This window comes from Fundulus heteroclitus, unplaced genomic scaffold (genome assembly GCF_011125445.2).
Source record: "Fundulus heteroclitus isolate FHET01 unplaced genomic scaffold, MU-UCD_Fhet_4.1 scaffold_53, whole genome shotgun sequence".
Taxonomy (NCBI): domain Eukaryota; kingdom Metazoa; phylum Chordata; class Actinopteri; order Cyprinodontiformes; family Fundulidae; genus Fundulus; species Fundulus heteroclitus.
In genome coordinates this window covers 366,256-386,257 of record NW_023396956.1, presented here as the reverse complement: position 1 = coordinate 386,257, position 20,002 = coordinate 366,256, and the positions used below count along the sequence as shown (strand labels likewise).

At 53.2% G+C, this 20,002-nt stretch overlaps 1 protein-coding gene across 1 annotated transcript; it reads left to right on the top strand.

Annotated features, from left to right (window-relative positions):
* Positions 1 to 408: 408 nt before the first annotated feature.
* tfcp2l1 (transcription factor CP2-like 1) lies at positions 409 to 19,354 on the top strand. The gene is made up of 15 exons (XM_036132589.1): positions 409 to 1,085; positions 1,465 to 1,613; positions 3,814 to 3,884; positions 4,604 to 4,709; positions 6,360 to 6,466; positions 6,535 to 6,687; positions 6,766 to 6,876; positions 9,552 to 9,655; positions 13,236 to 13,287; positions 13,416 to 13,509; positions 14,648 to 14,738; positions 15,694 to 15,776; positions 18,453 to 18,595; positions 18,691 to 18,742; positions 18,834 to 19,354. Exons 1-15 carry the CDS (start codon positions 1,027 to 1,029, stop codon positions 18,869 to 18,871), a joined length of 1,413 nt encoding a protein of 470 aa, XP_035988482.1. The 5' UTR covers positions 409 to 1,026; the 3' UTR covers positions 18,872 to 19,354.
* Positions 19,355 to 20,002: the final 648 nt, after the last annotated feature.

Sequence of the window (20,002 nt, the reverse complement as noted above, 5' to 3'; positions counted from 1 at the left end):
CTTTGCATCCATCAGGCCCCCATGTGCTCCACCCTTTACATCCATTAGGGCTCCATGTGCTCCGCCCTTTGCATCCATTAGGGCTCCATGTGCTCCACCCTTTGCATCCATTAGGGCCCCATGTGCTCCGCCCTTTGCATCCATTAGGGCTCCATGTGCTCCACCCTTTGCATCCATTAGGGCTCCATGTGCTCCACCCTTTGCATCCATTAGGGCCCCATGTGCTCCGCCCTTTGCATCCATTAGGGCTCCATGTGCTCCACCCTTTGCATCCATTAGGGCCCCATGTGCTCCGCCCTTTGCATCCATTAGGGCCCCATGTGCTCCGCCCTTTGCATCCATTAGGGCCCCATGTGCTCCACCCTTTGCATCCATCAGAGAACTTTGTGCTCCGCCCTTTACATCCATCAGGGCCCTCACAGCATCAGCCTAGGGGCCAGGGGCGGCCCCCGGGCCACATGTTGGACACCCCTGCTTTAGAAGGCCGTCATGGTTTCACTCTGGCGTCTTTTTCACGTTGCTTTAATGAAACGTTCCTGTAGGGGTGCACATACTTTTCCACTGCTTGGACGTTCTAACGGAGAACACGGAGGGTTCTTCCTGGCTGGACTTTGTCCGGGAGCCGCAGCGGTAGTTAGTCATTTCTGGGTCCGGGTGTCCACCGGGTTCTGAGCGCCGCAGCGGCTCCGGTAAACATTAACCGGAGCAGACTTTGGATCCGGGTCCTGTCAGACATCTGCAGCAGGAGCCTCTGATCACACAGTACAGTAGGAGCAGCCTGCTGGCGGGCCTACTGGACCAGAACCGCCCCCTGTCCAGGTCTCCCCCATGCAGGACAGGCATTGGTACCGCAGGAGGAGGTGTGTGAGCAAGCCCCGCCTCCCCGGGCCAGCGAAGCCATGACGGCGGTGACATCAGCAGACGGTATAAGAGGCGTGCGGCGGGTTCTGGGGGAAGCCAGCCGGCGCCGAGCGAGGTCCGACATCCGTTGCTGTTGTCCTGGGAGACGCCTCTGAGCTGGAGAACATGCTGTTCTGCCACCCGCAGCCCGAGCCCTACCACCAGCACTCCAGCAGCTACATCAGGTAAAGCCGGGCGGAGGCGCTGCACCTCCTGCTGCCTCAGGGCTTTGAAGACCGCTTTCATCCAGGCTGCAGACAAACCGGACCTTTTCCAGACTTCTCTGGTTCTGCATGTTTGGGTCGTCGGTTCCTCTGACTGGCTGATTAGATTAAAACGGCCTTTATCTGCTCTTTATCTGCTCCTGCTGCTCTAGGACCTTTTATTGCCTCATAATCTGCACAAAGTCCCACACGGTGACGCTAGGCAGCGTCCAGAACCGGCCCGCGGGCCTCTGGACCACGGCAGGGAGGATTTACAGCTGAATGATGAGGTTTCTAGCCTGAGGAGGAGCAGAGAAAGCCTCCAGTCAGTCAGGACGTGTCTCCTCTGTCCTTCCACCAGGGAGGCCCTGGCGCCGTTCCTGAAGAACGAGGAGGCCCGGCTGCGGGCCGAGAGCGGCGGGAAGCGGCCTCCCTTCCAGTACGTCCTGTGCGCCGCCACGTCGCCCGCCGTCAAGCAGCAGGAGGAGACGCTGTCCTACCTGAACCAAGGTGAGCCGGGTCCAGCAGGGTCCCGCCAAAAGAACTCGGTTCTGATCCAGGCTGATCACCAAAAGAACTCGGTTCTGATCCAGGCTGATCACTAAAAGAACTCGGTTCTGATCCAGGCTGATCACTAAAAGAACTCGGTTCTGATCCAGGCTGATCACCAAAAGAACCCGGTTCTGATCCAGGCTGATCACCAAAAGAACTCTGTTCTGATCCAGGCTGATCACCAAAAGAACCCGGTTCTGATCCAGGCTGATCACCAAAAGAACCCGGTTCTGATCCAGGCTGATCACCAAAAGAACTCGGTTCTGATCCAGGCTGATCACCAAAAGAACTTGGTTCTGATCCAGGCTGATCACCAGGTCCAGCTTCATTAAGCTGGAAGTCAGCTGAGAAAAATCAAACATGTTTTCAGTTTTATTAAACTTGCAGCTTATTTCCCTCTCAGGCTTTATTCCTCCGTCTGCAGGTTCTGATGCAGAGAACTCGTTAAAAACCACCAATGATCATCCATTCCTTAAGAATTAAAAAACTAAAACACTTTTCTTTCAATTAAGACACTTTTAATGCAAACTTGTTTAAAATGTCATAAATGTGACTAACTCCTAACCTTTAAAAAGTTTTTACTATGTTAACGTTACACTGCGCTGTGATTGGTCTAAACTTTGGCCGTCATGTGACCATTTTACCCTCGTTAATCTCTTAATGCTGAATTATACTCCATGAAAACGTTGAAAGTCATAATTCACCGGATGACTTCAGAACGGTTCCTTCAGGGTCAGAATGGTTCCTTCAGGGTCAGAATGGTTCCTTCAGGGTCAGAACGGTTCCTTCGGGGTCAGAACGGTTCCCTCGGGGTCACAGAGGTTCCTTCAGGGTCACAGAGGTTCCTTCAGGGTCACGGCGGTTCCTTCAGGGTCAGAACGGTTCCTTCAGAGTCAGTACGGTTCCTTCAGGGTCACTGCGGTTCCTTCAGGGTCAGAACGGTTCTAGAAGTTTTAGAACGTTGCTGTCATTTCTAGATTAGTCAGAAGTTTACATACCCCTGGTTCCGCCTGGTGGGACCGGCGCTGAGAGCCAGAGGGTTGGTGATGTTCTCCAGAACCCAGCTGGTGGAGGTGAGTTCTGACCCGGTCCCAGCAGGGTGTAGATCTGGGTCTAAAGCGGTTCATAAGAACCCAAAACGATTGAAAAAGGTTCTGAGACGCCTGCAGATCAGGTTCCATGAAGATCCATCACAAGGTTCTCCAGAACTTTATGGACGCATCATGACTGTTGAAGTTTACAAGTCTGATCTCCATGTTCTCCAGGTTCAGGCCCAGACCCACCAGAACCCAGAACCAGACCGACCAGAACCCAGAACCTCTGGGTTACAGCAGGCCCAGACCTACCAGAACCCAGAACCAGACCGACCAGAACCCAGAACCTCTGGGCTACAACAGGCCCAGACCGACCAGAACCCAGAACCAGACCTACCAGAACCCAGAACCTCTGGGCTACAGTAGAACCAGACTGATCCGTTTGGGTCGAAGCGATCTCCCTTCAGGGAACACAGAGCAGTTAATCATCATTTTAGGGTTCCCTGCTTTGGTTCTCCCTTCACATCGGACCAGGAGCCAGAACACGGATGGTCGCTGCAGGGTTCTGGATGGGTCCGGCAGCCTGTTTCTACCTGGTGCCACGCCCACACCGGGCGGCGCCGCTCCAACCGACCATTTATTTGGCCCAGAACCGGTGGAGTGAATTGGGTTCTGGTTCTGCTCAGATTGCACCACCAGGGTTCTGACCAGGCAGCCGAAGCACGTTCTCCAGAACCCTGGTCCGAGTTCCCCCAGTGGCCCCGGCCTCCCTGAGGAGCTGGCCTCCGAGGAGGAGGAAGAGGAGGAAGACCCGCTCTTCCTCCTCTTCCTCCTCCTCCTCCTCCTAGCACCTGAGAGCTGATGTCTGACTTCTGGGTCTGGCTATGAGCTCAGAAGGTTCTGTGAGCTGATCTAGACCCAGCAGCTGCTCAGGTTCTGGTTCCAGAGGTGCGGACCTCCTGGCCCGATGGATCAGAACCGGCCCAGGTAGCTTAGGTCACGGTGGTCCTGCAGGGCCCAGCCAGCGGTTCTGCTGGTGTGGGTCCTGGTACCTCCTGGGTGTGTGGGTCATCAGAACCACCTCAGCGTGAGATGTTCTAACCGGGTTCTCCTTGATGTCGTAGGTCAGTCCTACGAACTGCGCGTGCTCAGCAGGAAGCTGGCCGAGTGCTCAGGTGTCAGCAGGTGTGTGAAGGTAGGTGCAGCATCTCTCTCTCCACTTTCCTGCTCTGTGGCAGGTCCCTGAACGCACCGTCCTCTCAGGTGCGTCTCCTTCACACCTGTCTGCTTCCTCCTGCTCCGCCTCACCGGGTTCCTTCAGCACCGGGCGGCAGAACGTCTGCCCCGCTGTAAATGTTCTGAGCCAAGGATGGAACCCAGTAGCAGTTTGAACCGTGTGACCGTGCTGAAGGTCTGGTCGGTTCTGCTGGTCGGGTTCTGTGTGAGCGGTTCCTGCCGGCGGCGCCGCTCACCTGTGGCGTCTGTAAACATGTGGCAGGTGGCGGCTCTGCAAACACGGCCAGATGTGACGTCTCCTCCTCAGTCAGACGTGAACCTCCTCCCATAAACGTCTCCAGGGGAGCAGAGAGTCACAGGCCGGCGGGTTAATCAGCCGCAGCAACGTTCTGCCCGGTTCTGCTGGGCCGCGTGAGGGAACAAGACACAGACCTTCTCTGCTCAGGGCCTCCAGAGGCTAGAAGCTGCAGGAGAAACTGACGTCTCCTTGAAGGTCCTCCACACCTGATGGGTCTGGAGGGAACCCAGCCTGGAGAACCGGGGGAGAAGGTCTTTGTCTTTATTCCCAGGTTGTTGTAGCTCCGTTAAATTCTCCTCCTTCTGTGAACGTCCACGAATGATTGTCTGAGCCGGCGGCAGATGTTCTCCAGCCTGAAACCGGCTCCTGCTTCTCCGCAGAGCATCGTCCGCATCGTGTTCCATGACCGGCGCCTGCAGTACATGGAACACCAGCAGCTGGAGGGATGGAGGTGGAACCGACCCGGAGACCGCATCTTGGATATCGGTGAGTTCTCTACAGACTACCTGAAGCTTTCTCCTCCAGTCACAACCAGACATGATGGCTGGAGACCTTCTGCTCCGTCCTGGAGACCTTTGTCTCAAGCAGCCTTCACCAGTTCAATTATCCTGGTCTAAGAGGTTCTGCTGGTCCTGGTTCTGCTGGTTCTAAGATGAGCTCTAATTCCACGTGGACACATGAGATGCCATGAAGCTCTTTATGGCATCTCATGCAGAGAGGAACATCTCAAAATCCAGAAGAAGTAGGTGATGAAATCAGGTTCTCCTGACCATAATCCGTGGGAACCTCCTTCGGCAGCGGTTCTGGATATCAGGTACTCGCGTCCTCTGTGGAGGAACTTTGGTCTGTTCTTCTTTCCCCCGATGCTTGAGTTCTTTGAGGTTCTTGCTCAATTGTCTGAAGGTCCAGAAGGTCCAGCCCTTTGGTGGGAAGAGTTCATGACTGTAAGCCCAGATCATTATCCCTCATCCACCGTGCTTTACACTTAATGAGGTGGTTGTGATGATCTGCTGTCTGGGTTCCTCCTCCATGGTTCTGTCCACCATGGTCCTGTCCATCGTGGTTCTGTCCATCATGGTTCCTTCATCATGGTTCTGTCCATCATGGTTCCTCCATCATGGTTCTGTCAACCATGGTTCTGTCCATCATGATTCTGTCCATCATGGTTCCTTCATCATGGTTCTGTCCATCATGGTTCTGTCAACCATGGTTCCATCCACCATGGTCCAGCATCTCTCAGGCAAGGCCGAGCTCAATTTGTGGCAGTGGCAGGTCGTTCTGGCACTTCCGGTGACAGGTCGGGCTGGCACGGCGTAGTACTGGCAGCTGCCACTAGAGACTGTCACCCTACTGGCAGGTGACAGTCTGGCGCTCCTGCCACTAGGCTGTCACATCAGCTCCCACGTCCACGGCCGCCGTTTAGGGGGCTGACAGAGCCGGTTCTCGGCAAAATACTGAGTTATATTATCGCTAGACAGCTTGTTTTTTCGAAACTGTGATGTTATTGCTTAACAAACTGTTCATTATGTGACATTTACGTGATTGAACGGCACATGCCACTGGCTGCCCCTACTGGCAGGTGACAGTCTCTAGTGGCAGCCGCCAGTACTACACCGTGCCAGAACGACCTGCCACTGCCACAAATTGAGCTTGCTGTCTCTCCATCTCTGGTCTCCTCGTCCAGGAGTCTGGTCCTTCCTCCAGGTGCAGCTCTGCTGACATCAGTCCTGCTGCCATCTTGGTTCTGGAGAGAAGAGGCTTTCTCCTCCAACCTTCCAGCAGCCAGACCTTGGGCTGAACCTGCTGGACCTCCATCCTGCTGAGATGTTCTCCTCCTGGAATAATGTTCCTCTCTGCAGGATGATGGACTCAAATGGTCTGGGTATGACCTTTGACCTCTCCCAGGTTGATGGACAGCAGCTGCTGCTCTGAGGTCATTGCTGATGTCTTTCTGTCTTGGCGGTGTGTTCACCACACCTTTCCTGCTTCCCCTGAGGAGCTCACTCTGAGGTTTTTGGGATTGATCTTCTGACCACCAGAACCAGACTTGCCTTCAGGTCCAGATGATCAGAACCTTTGAAATGAGGAGAGGGTGGGGGATGTTACCAGATGAAGAACCGAGTGTCCTTCTTGCAGATATCCCGCTCTCGGTGGGGATCATAGAACCTCGCTCAGACCCTCTACACCTCAACACCATCGAGTTCCTCTGGGACCCGCTGAAGAACGCCTCAGTCTTTATCCAGGTACTGACGGACTCCTGGTGGGTACCGGCGGCGTTCTGTGTTTGGCTTCACTGTGGTTTGTCTCCCAGGTGAACTGCATCAGCACCGAGTTCACCGCCAGGAAGCATGGCGGCGAGAAGGGCGTGCCGTTCCGCATCCAGGTGGACACCTTTACCTCCAACGAACACGGGGAGCACCTGGAGCACGTCCATTCTGCCAGCTGTCAGGTCAAGGTCTTCAAGGTCTGCTGCCTTCAACAGCTCAGCGTGAACATGTAGGCTGTACTCGCAGTGGTCCAATTCAGTGTTCTGGTTCTGAAGCCCAAAGGAGCAGATCGCAAACTGAAGACAGACCGGGAGAAGATGGAGAAGAAGACACCTGAGGACCGGGAGAAGTACCAGCCGTCCCATGAGACCACGCTGCTGAAGGAGGTGAGCTGAGCTACATCCTTGTTTTATCGGATCAGAACCGGCCGGTCTGGCTGCAGTTTGAACCAGGTTACATCATCACGTTAATGGTTAACACCAGTCTGCTCCACTGATCAATGATTGGACCTGAATGTTCTGTTGGACCAGCAGGTTCTGTTATTCTGGTAGACCTTTAACTGGAAGGATGTGATGTAATGTTGGGTCCGACCAGGAGAACCGGCAGTAAACCTTTGGTCCAGAAAGAAGTGGTTCTGCTCATGAACCATCTCTTTAACAGAAAGTCCTGTTTACACCCTACTGGGTCAGAGCCACAGTGTAGTATTGGTCCGGTTCTGCAGGTGCTTGACCCGGTAATCCGAGCTGTAAATCGGACCCTGCGGGCCTCAACTGGGTCGGCGCCACGGCCCAGATTACGACCCAAACAGCCCTCTGAGCTGTGGTTAGCTATGGTGGCTGTTGTGCAATTATACACTGTTTAAAGTTATTTAATGTTTATTAAATAACTCTCTGTCTGTTAAGTATTGCATGGTGATGATCAGCTCTATATAGAGCTAATATCAAGACAATGGTTGAAAGCGATGAATTTGAGCACTAGTGATCTTTTAACAGCAAACCCTGCAAACACACAGAATAAAGGAGTGACAACTTCTTTTCAAGTTCAAGAATTTAATAACAGATACATCAATGAACAAATCCTCTCTACTAGGCTAGTGAAACTAAAATACTAAGCAAAATGAAGATAAAAAACTAAGCTAAGGAACTATTTACATGCAAAAACAGGACAAAAGACAAAACAAAAGTGGTTGATTATAATCAGAATAATTCAGCGAATCCCGTTCACTGCAGATCTGATTTAAAAAAACATGGAATGGAGTTAAATTAGCCTAACTAATTTAGGAAAACATTTGGCATGTGTTTCAATCCATTCACAATGTGAATCCTGAGTTAAACAAAACATTATTTGATGAAATAATATTTTGTTTAAGTTAAAGAACCAAAGTTCAACTTAAAGAAGGTAAATTTGGGTTAAATTAGTTTGACTAAATCAGAACAACATTTGACATGTTTCAACCCATTCACAATGCAAATCCTGAGCTAAACAAAACATTATTTAAGGAAATAACATTTGATTTGCTCATTAAAATCATTCCCTTTAGGATCGCTTGCCTTTGTTCATGCGATTCTACCTCCGGGCGCTAGGAGTCGCTGTAGCGATCTGTCGCTAAATCGGTTAAAGTCTAAAGTTATCAAAATTGCCTTTAAGCCACATTAATATTCAATATTATTGCAGGAATAAGGCTCATAGCTCTATTGAAGGATGGCCGAGCAGAACGGTTAAGCATTATAACAAGCTTCTTTTGAATGTCCGGAACCGTATGTTAACAGAAGCTAATAGCATTTTGGCTAACGGGTTTTCGGCATTAACTTTAAAGACTTTAGCTTTATATTTAGTCATAATGAATGGGCCGGATAAGGCAAACATTAATGTCCCATCAATGTATGAAAAGCTTGTGGAGATAACCTTTGTTATAACCATGAAAACACACTCGACAATGACACGGTACCGACTGCTAGCAATGAGCTATTCCGTTAGCCCTTTGTTTTAAAGCAACAATGTGTCCTGCATCACACATCATTTCCCAATAAACCTTTTTTACGTCTCCCTCTGGTTTCTCTGCCCAAACCTGTCAGCGCCTCATGTGAGTTCTGTCCACTTTGGCCATCCAAGGAAGGAGCACTAAAAAACAGTGAAAGGGGAACAGTCGTTCCTTCAGCAGTGGGCTAGTGGCTTAGCTCTGCAGCTATGAGCTAACCAACAGCGTGGTCGTGGAGCTTGGCGAAGCGTGGTCGGGATCGGAGGCCTGGTCTCTGCCATGTTCTCTAACCTGGATGCAGTCTGATTTAAGCAGATTCTCCTCACATTCCAAAGCGGGCCCTTTGTCGGCTTTCCAGCTCCTTCTGGGGTTCACTTCCCTGTAAAGGCTGAGGAGAAATAAACAAAGCTGTTTTTGGCGTGGCAGGATTTCTTCCTCCTGCTCCTCACGCTGAGGTTAAGACAGCAGACTTAACTCTGATTTGTCCGGACATGTCCCCAGGGTGACGAGGGCTTTCTCCCAGGTGCTGGCTTGTGCGTCGGTCAGGCCTGGCCAGGGCCCGTGGTTGTTCAGGCCTCTTCCTCTGTCTCAGGAGTAAGGAAGGTCCAGGGAGAGGTGGTCTGGGCAGCTTGGAGTCTGAAGTGAGATTCTGAGAGAGGGGTGATCAGACGTGCTCTGACCTTTTATCTGTGAGGGGTTGGTCCACAGGAGCATCCTGCTGAGAGGGGAGGTCCTTTGTGCCTCTGAGGGTCTCATGTTTGCAGCAGGGGTAGAATTCATTTTGTTACCTCCTCCATACTACTGTTCAGAATTCAATCTGACATCAATTATTCATCATGGCGTCAATATGGCACAACAGTGGCAGTGTTCAGCTTTTACCCTGAAGTCCTGGTTCTGTTGAAGCCTCTTTCCTCTTAGCCTGAGCTAACAGGGAGGCTAACAGAACCAGCTGCATTCAGCTTTAAAATAAGCCTCTGATCTAGGTGCAGGATTCACCTGCTGTTTATGTAGGATTTTGTTCCTGTGAGTCCAGAACCATGTTTGGACTGAGATGTTCTGAAAGATGTCCGGTGTGTGTCCCAGTGCTCCCCGTGGCCCGACACCTTCAGCCTGAGCAACCAGAGCACCAGCAGCACTCCTTCGCCCGTCTACCACAGCTCACCAACACCCTGCTCCTTCACTGAGGGGTAAGTTCTGACCCGTCTCTGGTTCTCCTCAACTGTGTCTCTGCTAGCAGCAGAAAAAAACTTTAATTTGTTTGCTAGAAGTAAAGGACCGAGCTGCTGACCCGCTACCCACCAGGTCCAGGTCTTTCTATAGCGCCACCAGAACTGAGGCCTGACCCGCTGGTGCTGAGATAGTTCACCTTAGTTTTTGGTTCTCTTGGAGCCCGTGTTGGTGTCAGAAAGGGGTTCTGTCGGCCCGGTTTAGTTTAGAGCTGAGCTGGCCGTTCTGTTTTATTGGGATTTTAGGAGAATTAGGAGAAATGATTCCTCTGAAAATCTGAAGAGTGCGGCAGGTTCTGTTCAGAGTTGGTCCAGTTTTATTTGTACAGCACCAGTTCCCAACACCTCGGCCCAGAGCTCTCTACAGAGTCGCTTCAGTCCAGAACGGTTGGTTCTGAAAGAACCGACAGGGACCTGTCCCGATGTGGACACCCTGAAGGACCTGGACCCAGGTCCTGGACCCGTCCCTCTATAGACACCCTAAAGGACCTGGAGCCGTCCCTCTGTGGACATCCTGAAGGACCTGGAACCGTCCCCCTGTGGACATCCTGAAGGACCTGGACCCGTCTACCTGTGGACATCCTGAAGGACCTGGACCCGTCCCCCTGTGGACATCCTGAAGGACCTGGACCCGTCCCCCTGTGGACATCCTGAAGGACCTGGACCCGTCCCTCTGTGCACATCCTGAAGGACCTGGACCCGTCTACCTGTGGACACCCTGAAGGACCTGGACCCATCCCCCTGTGGACATCCTGAAGGACCTGGAACCGTCCCCCTGTGGACATCCTGAAGGACCTGGACCCGTCCCCCTGTGGACATCCTGAAGGACCTGAACCCGTCCCTATGTGGACATCCTAAAGGACCTGGAACCGTCCCCTTGTGGACATCCCGAATGACCAGGACCCGTCCCTCTGTGGACATCCTGAAGGACCTGGAACCATCCCCCTGTGGACATCTTGAAAGACCTGGACCCGTCCCTCTGTGCACTTCCTGAAGGACCTGGACCCGTCCCCCTGTGGACATCCTGAAGGACCTGGACCCGTCCCCCTGTGGACACCCTGAAGGTCCTGGACCCGTCCATCTGTGGACACCCTGAAGGTCCTGGACCCGTCCATCTGTGGACACCCTGAAGGTCCTGGACCCGTCCATCTGTGGACACCCTGAAGGTCCTGGACCCGTCCCTCTATAAACACCCCGAAGGACCAGGACCCGTCCCTCTGTGGACATCCTTAGGGACCACTACCCGTCCCTCTGTGGACATCCTTAGGGACCTGGACCCGTCCCTCTGTGGACATCCTGAAGGACAGGGACCCGTCCCGCTGTGGACAACCTGAAGAACCGGGACCCGTCCCTATATGGACACCCTGAAGGTCCTGGACCCATCCCTCTGTGGACACCCTGAAGGACCAGGACCCGTCCCTCTGTGGACATCCTTAGGGACCAGGACCCGTCCCTCTGTGGACATCCCGAAGGACCAGGACCCGTCCCTCTGTGGACCTCCCGAAGGACCTGGAACCGTCCCCCTGTGGACATCCTGAAGGACCTGGACCCGTCTACCTGTGGACACCCTGAAGGACCTGGAGCCATCCCTCTGTGGACAACCTGAAGAACCGGGACCCGTCCCTATATGGACACCCTGAAGGTCCTGGACCCATCCCTCTGTGGACACCCTGAAGGACCAGGACCCGTCCCTCTGTGGACATCCTTAGGGACCAGGACCCGTCCCTCTGTGGACATCCCGAAGGACCAGGACCCGTCCCTCTGTGGACCTCCCGAAGGACCTGGAACCGTCCCCCTGTGGACATCCTGAAGGACCTGGACCCGTCTACCTGTGGACACCCTGAAGGACCTGGAGCCATCCCTCTGTGGACATCCTGAAGAACCTGGACCTGTCCCCCTGTGGACACCCTGAAGAACCTGGACCCCTCTCTCTGTGGACATCCTGAAGGACCTGGACCTGTCCCCCTGTGGACAACCTGAAGGACCTGGAACCGTCCCCTTGTGGACACCCTGAAGGACCTGAACCCATCCCTCTGTGGACATCCTGAAGAACCTGGACCTGTCCCCCTGTGGACATCCCGAAGGACCTGGACCCGTCCCCCTGTGGACATCCTGAAAAACCTGGACCCGTCCCCCTGTGGACATCCCGAAGGACCTGGACCCGTCCCCCTGTGGACATCCCGAAGGACCAGGACCCATCCCCCTGTGGACATCATGAAGGACCTGGAACCGTCCCCCTGTGGACACCCTGAAGAACCTGGACCCGTCCCCCTGTGGACACCCTGAAGGTCCTGGACTGTCCGTCTGTGGACATCCTTAGGGACCTGGACCCGTCCCTCTGTGGACATCCTGAAGAACCTGGACCTGTCCCTCTGTAGACATCCTGAAGGACCAGGACCTGTCCCTCTGTGGACATCATGAAGGACCTGGAACCGTCCCCCTATGGACACCCTGAAGAACCTGGACCCGTCCCCCTGTGGACACCCTGAAGGTCCTGGACTGTCCGTCTGTGGACATCCTTAGGGACCTGGACCCGTCCCTCTGTGGACATCCTGAAGAACCTGGACCTGTCCCTCTGTAGACATCCTGAAGAACCTGGACCCGTCCCCCTGTGGACACCCTGAAGGTCCTGGACTGTCCGTCTGTGGACATCCTTAGGGACCTGGACCCGTCCCTCTGTGGACATCCTGAAGAACCTGGACCTGTCCCTCTGTAGACATCCTGAAGGACCAGGACCTGTCCCTCTGTGGATGTCCTGAACGTGTTCCTCTGTGGACACCCTGAAGGACCAGGACCCGTCCCTCTTTGGACAACCTGAAGGACCAGGACCCGTCCCTCTTTGGACAACCTGAAGGACCTGGACGTGTCCCTCTGTGGACGTCCTGAACGTGTTCCTCTGTGAACACCCTGAAGGACCTGGACCCATCCCTCTGTGGACACCCTGAAGGACCAGGACCCGTCTCTATGTATGAACACCCTGAAGGACCTGGAGCCGTCCCTCTTTGGACAACCTGAAGGACCTGGAGCTGTCCCTCTGTGGACGTCCTGAACGTGTTCCTCTTTGGACAACCTAAAGGACCTGGAGCTGTCCTTCTCTGGATGTCCTGAACGTGTCCCTCTGTGGACTTCTTGAAGAACCTTTCCTCCTTGGCAGAAACGGACTGGACTGCGTCCTGGTTGTTCCCCAGCCTTCGTGTCCTCTGGTTCTGACAGCACGTCAGCAGCAGTTGGTCACATTAACCAGCATCTTCTGGACCGGGCTTGTCAGGATTCGGTTTTCCCTTCTGGGCTCAGTAATGCCTCGCAGAGCCAGAAGGGGGCGAGAGTGAGCAGTCCCTGTTATTGACCCTGCTAGAGGTAAAACGCCTCAACTAATCTGGTTTTCCTGCAGTTATTGAGCCGTAGCAAACGGGCCCCAGCTGTGATTTAGTACGTTATTAGTGGACCTCAGGGTTGGGTTTCAGCAGCTCATCATCATCATCATCATCATCATCATCATCATCACCCTGTGTTTCTCTTCCTCATGCACATGTTTCTGTAGCAACTGTTCTCCAAACCGGCACGCGGAGGTGTTCATGCCTGGCTGCTCGGATGTAAGTAACGGGGAGCGGTGTGAAAGTGTTAATCTTGCTCTCTTATCTCCTTTAGGCCAATATTTGGAGACAGTGGATGCTGTGCAGCAATACTCATTTCAAGGACTCTTCTTCTTTTTGACATGTAGCATCTCCTGCCGTCGTCCTCGCCGCAGGACACTCAGCAGTGGCTGCACCGTCACAGGTTCTCGCCTTTCTCTAGGCTCTTCTCCAGCTTCTCAGGTAACACGGAGAAAAGTGGTGGGAACCTGCCGAGCCGGCTGGAAAATCCAAGTGGAAATCAGAGTCGTTGCTTCTCTGTTGCTCTCTGCTCTCGGTTTTGCAAACTGTGAAAGGTCAGGGTCACGCTCTGCGTCAAGCAGGGAGCTTCAGGGGGCTTGTTGTGTTCCTGGTTGATAAAGGGATGGAGCAGCAGGTGGATCCACACCCCAGGCTTTAGTCTGCAGTAAAGAGGCTCTTGATCCAGACTGGACCGGACCACAAGTTCTGGATGTACCGGTCCATCTCCGCTTCAGGCCTCACTTCTGGTCCTGAGGTACGGATCAGGACTGAGATCCTGGATCCAGCAACTGAAATGATTTTCCTCTGTGGGACGGCAGGGGGATCTGGAGGAGCGCCGCTGCTCCTCTCCGGCTGAGGAGGTTCTGGTCTCCGGTCAGGAGGCGTCCCTTTGAAGGTATTGTGTGTCCACAGACCGGGTCTTGGTCGGGTTCGGGTAGAGGTCCAGTTAGCCTGCAGCCTAATAGCTGCGTTCCTCTGGAGAGGAGCACGTAGATGCTTCAGGTAGGCCTTCCAACTCTGGCTGCACAGCCTGAGACGGTCCATTTCACGCTCCAACAGAACCCGGTGGGTTTTAGTCCATAACGTGTTGCAAACCCGAGAGAACAGAACAGAACAGAACTTTCCACTTGGTTTTCCAGCAGGAAGGAGCTGTGCTTCCTAAGAACAGCTGAATGTTAGACATGCACCGATCAACAGGCCTGTTCTCCCATAACCGGTTCTGATATCTGCAGGTCAGGTTCTGGAGAATAGATGTTCCCTGTTGATTAAACCGATCAGAACCAGGAGCAGTCTGCTTCTCAAACTCAGAAACTCTTTGATGCCTTTAGTGGAAATTTGAAGTTTTCTTCCTTTTCACTTGGATTCCAACCAGCAACCTCTATCAAAGAACCTGCTGCACATTTTTACCTCTTTTATTTGTTTTAGTCCCAGAAAAAGAACTGTGAAGCGGTCAATATCAGAACCGGCAGCTCAGAGAACAGCCGGGTCGGTGCATCTCTACTGGGTCTGGTTGTAGAATCTGAGGGACGGTCGGGTCTGATCACAGTTCAGAGGCAGAACTTTCTGCTCCTGTTTGCAGGAGCTGATCTCTTGAGGATGAGCCGGGAGGACCTGATCCAGATCTGTGGTCCAGCGGACGGCATCCGTCTCTTTAACACGATGAAGGGAAGGTGAGGCGTCATGATGCTGAGACCTCTGACCTTCTGTCCTGAGGAGAACCGCTGGGACCATTTCCAGAACATGGTGGTCAGGTTCTAGGACGGCCCTGTTGATCGCTCACACCGCCGTCACAATAAATCTAAATTAGGTTAAATTAAATTAAATTGTATCTATATAGCTCCAATCCACGTCACATCATCTCAAGTCTCTTTCCAAAGTCAGACTCCATCAGATCCTCCAGGTTGGTGAGAAAGTTTCCTCTCTAAGGAAACCCAGCAGGTTGCATCAAGTCTCTCCAAGCAGCATTCACTCCTCCTGAAAGAGCGTAGAGCCACAGTGGACAGTCGTCTGCATTGTTGATGGCTTTGCAGCAATCCCTCATACTGAGCATGCATGAAGCGACAGTGGAGAGGAAAACTCCCCTTTAACAGGGAGGAGAACCTCCAGCAGAACCAGAACCAGGCTCAGTGTGAACGCTCATCTGCCTCCACCCACTGGGGCTTAGAGAAGACAGAGCAGAGACACAGAAAGCACAGAAGCTCACATTGACCCAGGAGTACTTTCTATGTTAGATGGTAATAGAGGATGATCTGCCTCCCCTGATGATGTCACAGCTAACAGAACACCAGACCAGGTGTACCTTCTATGAAGAGAAAAATGACAGAGAACAAAAAGGTAAAAGCTGAAATAACAACAAACAATGCAGATTGGAGAGCAGTAGGAGAACTCAGCAGAGAGAGAGAAATAGACCCTGATGTCCTCCAGCAGCCTAAGCCTATAGCAGCATAACTATAGAGGTAGCTCAGGGTAACATGAGCCACTCTGACTAGAAGCTTTGTCACAAAGGAAAGTTTTAAGATTAGTCTTAAAAGTAGACGGGGTGTCTGCCTCTCAGGAACATTGTTCTATTAGTCCACTTGGTTCTGGTCCGTCCCGACTGTTCAACCTGTTGCTGCTGTCTTCCAGGAGCATCCAGCCCCGCCTCACCCTCTACGTGTGTCAGCAGCAGACCAGAACCCAAGCTGCCCTGAAACCCGGCGCTGGAGACGGTAGGAGCTCACGCTGGTTCCTTTTAGCTCGGTTCTGACAGCACAGTGTGAGAGGATACATTTTATTGGGCTTTGACCAAAGTTCCAGTTTAAAACTCACAAACTCTGGACCTCCATGTTGTGTCGTTGCTCCCAGAGTTGCACATGAAAACCGGCAGTCAGAACTGTTCTGCAGCAGGGAAGAACTGGGTCACAGAGCCCGACCCAGTCTACCTGCGTCTAAAAACCTACCAGTCAGCATAGAGAGCAGCAGAAAACTGTTCATGAACCAAACCCAGCAGAGGTCTGACATGGTTCCTCCAGCTTTTCAAATCAAAGTTTATGCAAGCTGTGAAGAACCTCTGCAGTAGTTCCCCTGCAGCAGCGGTTCCCCTGCAGCAGCGGTTCCTCTGCAGCAGCGGTTCCTCTGCAGCAGCGGTTCCCCTGCAGCAGCGGTTCCTCTGCAGTAGTTCCTCTGCAGCGGCGGTTCCTCTGCAGCAGCGGTTCCCCTGCAGCAGCGGTTCCTCTGCAGCAGCGGTTCCTCTGCAGCAGCGGTTCCTCTGCAGCAGCGGTTCCCCTGCAGCAGCGGTTCCTCTGCAGCAGCGGTTCCTCTGCAGTAGTTCCTCTGCAGCGGCGGTTCCTCTGCAGCAGCGGTTCCCCTGCAGCAGCGGTTCCTCTGCAGCAGCGGTTCCCCTGCAGCAGCGGTTCCTCTGCAGTAGTTCCTCTGCAGCGGCGGTTCCTCTGCAGCGGCGGTTCCTCTGCAGCGGCGGTTCCCCTGCAGCGGTTCCTCTGCAGCAGCGGTTCCTCTGCAGCGGTTCCTCTGCAGTAGTTCCTCTGCAGCAGCGGTTCCTCTGCAGTAGTTCCTCTGCAGCAGCGGTTCCCCTGCAGCGGTTCCTCTGCAGCAGCGGTTCCCCTGCAGCAGCGGTTCCTCTGCAGTAGTTCCTCTGCAGCGGCGGTTCCTCTGCAGCGGCGGTTCCTCTGCAGCGGCGGTTCCCCTGCAGCGGTTCCTCTGCAGCAGCGGTTCCTCTGCAGTAGTTCCTCTGCAGCAGCGGTTCCTCTGCAGTAGTTCCTCTGCAGCAGCGGTTCCCCTGCAGCGGTTCCTCTGCAGCAGCGGTTCCTCTGCAGTAGTTCCTCTGCAGCAGCGGTTCCTCTGCAGCGGCGGTTCCTCTGCAGCGGCGGTTCCTCTGCAGCAGCGGTTCCTCTGCAGCAGCGGTTCCCCTGCAGCAGCGGTTCCTCTGCAGTAGTTCCTCTGCAGCGGCGGTTCCTCTGCAGCAGCGGTTACCCTGCAGCAGCGGTTCCTCTGCAGCGGCGGTTCCTCTGCAGCGGCGGTTCCTCTGCAGCAGCGGTTCCTCTGCAGCGGTTCCCCTGCAGCGGTTCCCCTGCAGCAGCGGTTCCCCTGCAGCAGTGGTTCCTCTGCAGCAGCGGTTCCTCTGCAGCAGCGGTTCCTCTGCAGTAGTTCCTCTGCAGCAGCGGTTCCTCTGCAGCGGCGGTTCCTCTGCAGCGGCGGTTCCCCTGCAGCAGCGGTTCCCCTGCAGCAGTGGTTCCTCTGCAGCAGCGGTTCCTCTGCAGCGGTTCCCCTGCAGCGGTTCCCCTGCAGCAGCGGTTCCCCTGCAGCAGCGGTTCCCCTGCAGCAGCGGTTCCTCTGCAGCAGCGGTTCCTCTGCAGTAGTTCCTCTGCAGCAGCGGTTCCTCTGCAGCGGCGGTTCCTCTGCAGCGGCGGTTCCCCTGCAGCAGCGGTTCCCCTGCAGCAGCGGTTCCTCTGCAGCAGCGGTTCCTCTGCAGCAGCGGTTCCTCTGCAGTAGTTCCTCTGCAGCAGCGGTTCCTCTGCAGCGGCGGTTCCTCTGCAGCGGCGGTTCCCCTGCAGCGGCGGTTCCTCTGCAGCGGCGGTTCCTCTGCAGCGGCGGTTCCTCTGCAGCAGCGGTTCCTCTGCAGCAGCGGTTCCTCTGCAGCAGCGGTTCCCCTGCAGCAGCGGTTCCTCTGCAGCAGCGGTTCCTCTGCAGCAGCAGTTCCTCTGCAGCAGCGGTTCCCCTGCAGCAGTGGTTCCTCTGCAGCAGCGGTTCCCCTGCAGCAGCGGTTCCCCTGCAGCAGCGGTTCCTCTGCAGCGGCGGTTCCTCTGCAGCAGCGGTTCCTCTGCAGCGGTTCCCCTGCAGCGGTTCCCCTGCAGCAGCGGTTCCCCTGCAGCAGTGGTTCCCCTGCAGCAGTGGTTCCCCTGCAGCAGCGGTTCCTCTGCAGCAGCGGTTCCTCTGCAGCAGCGGTTCCCCTGCAGCAGCGGTTCCCCTGCAGCAGCGGTTCCCCTGCAGCGGTTCCCCTGCAGCAGCGGTTCCCCTGCAGCAGCAGTTCCTCTGCAGCAGCGGTTCCCCTGCAGCAGTTCCTCTGCAGCGGCGGTTCCTCTGCAGCAGCGGTTCCTCTGCAGTAGTTCCTCTGCAGCGGCGGTTCCTCTGCAGCAGCGGTTCCCCTGCAGCAGCGGTTCCTCTGCAGCGGCGGTTCCCCTGCAGCAGCGGTTCCTCTGCAGCAGTTCCTCTGCAGCAGCGGTTCCTCTGCAGCAGCGGTTCCCCTGCAGAAGCTGAGGCTGTTCCACAGCTCCATCACTAATACCTTCAGAACTCCAGCAGAGCTGTCGTCACACTGAGCAGCTGGTTGTCTTCCATCTGGACCCAGAACCTGAATCCGTCTAACGGTTCCTCTGTGTGTTCTGCAGTCTACCACGCTCTGTACCTGGAGGAGCGGACACTGGTGGACCTGTCTGAGAAGATCGCTGGGCTCTACAACATCACTCCACAGCAGATCTCACAGATCTACCAACAGAAACCCACAGGAATCCACATCCTGGTCTCTGACGAGGTACCAGGCTGGATTCCTTCAGGTTCTGCTGTACAGAACCCATCCTCTAACCTGACGAGTGTTGATTAAAGAGGAACCGACCTGCTGTGTTTCAGATGGTGCAGAACTTGGGAGAAGAAGCCAGTTTTCTCATCAGCACCATCAGAGGTAAATATGCTGCTGGCCCTCAACAGCGCCACCTTCAGACCGCTCTGAGTGTTCCTCTGAACCCAGCTGACCTGCTGTTCCCTTTAAACAGATGAAAACTCTGATGGCTTCCATGTTGTGCTGAAATGAGCAGCGGGAGGCTCCAGCGCTGGAACGTGTACAGACTGTAAATACGTGGAAGTCATGGTGAAATTCAGGAAACGCTTCCGTCATTTTCTGTTGAGTTGTTCTGGTTGGTGTTACTGATTTCCTCTTTAATCAACAGCCTCTTCATCCTCACATCTTCACATTATGTTGGTTCTCATTAATGAACCGAGCCCAGAACTGTTTGTGTCAAATATGGAGGCGCTCCTGTTTTCATCTGCTTTTGACCTCTAATCAAATATTCTGTTTATATTTTACTTTGTTGTGTATATATGTAGAAATATGATTATTTAATTTTGCTGCATCATTTAATCCCAAAACAGAGTAAAGAAACTGTGAATAGCTCCCTGAAGCAGATGTTTAAATCTAAGTGATTATGATTAAATGAGGTTTTCATTCAAAAATATAATAAACGTATTTTGCTTATGTCAGAAAACAAAAGAATTTACTTTCAAAATAAAATAATTTCTGTTGATGTTCACCTCTGTTGTGACCCTCACTTTGTCTTGATTTTGATGTAAAAATATGCAGGTTTATGTTAATAAGGATGGACGGATGATGATGGATGAACTGATGAACTGATGAACTGATGGATGGATGATAACTTTGTATTTTAGAAGTTCGGGTAATGAAAAGCACCAAATGTATCTGAACGCACCACTGAAGCACAGGACCGCATCTGGACCACTGAGCTCTAGTATCCACTGGAGTACTAACCACCGTCTGTTTGAACGAGTCGCTTTGAAGCCACCAGCCGCCATCTTGGTACTCCCTATTTCCCCCCAGTAACTAGTGAATATGTGCGCTACAGCATCGAATAACGAGGATTTTCTCATGTTTTTAAAATGTCAAATGCCATATACTTTTATGTTATGTTCTAAAAATATCACGTACTGAGAAAGTCATGTGCTGAAATACTATTTAAATATATATATATATATATATATATATATATATATATATATATATATATATATATATATATATATATATATATATAATATGAATAACATGTAAAATATTTCAGCAGCTAATTTCCTACTAGTTGATAGTGTTAGTACATCCACTGACTGTAGAATTACCTGTGAAATATTTTCACACAGCCAGAAAACTGCT

What these genes read in the sequence shown, in the direction of transcription:
- tfcp2l1 (XM_036132589.1), top strand. Translation starts at nt 1,027, where the DNA reads ATGCTGTTCTGCCACCCGCAGCCCGAGCCCTACCACCAGCACTCCAGC. An exon ending in GTGTCAGCAGGTGTGTGAAG is followed by an intron (nt 3,885 to 4,603) that starts GTAGGTGCAGCA and finishes GCTTCTCCGCAG; the next exon opens with AGCATCGTCCGCATCGTGTT. An exon ending in AGACCGCATCTTGGATATCG is followed by an intron (nt 4,710 to 6,359) that starts GTGAGTTCTCTA and finishes TCCTTCTTGCAG; the next exon opens with ATATCCCGCTCTCGGTGGGG.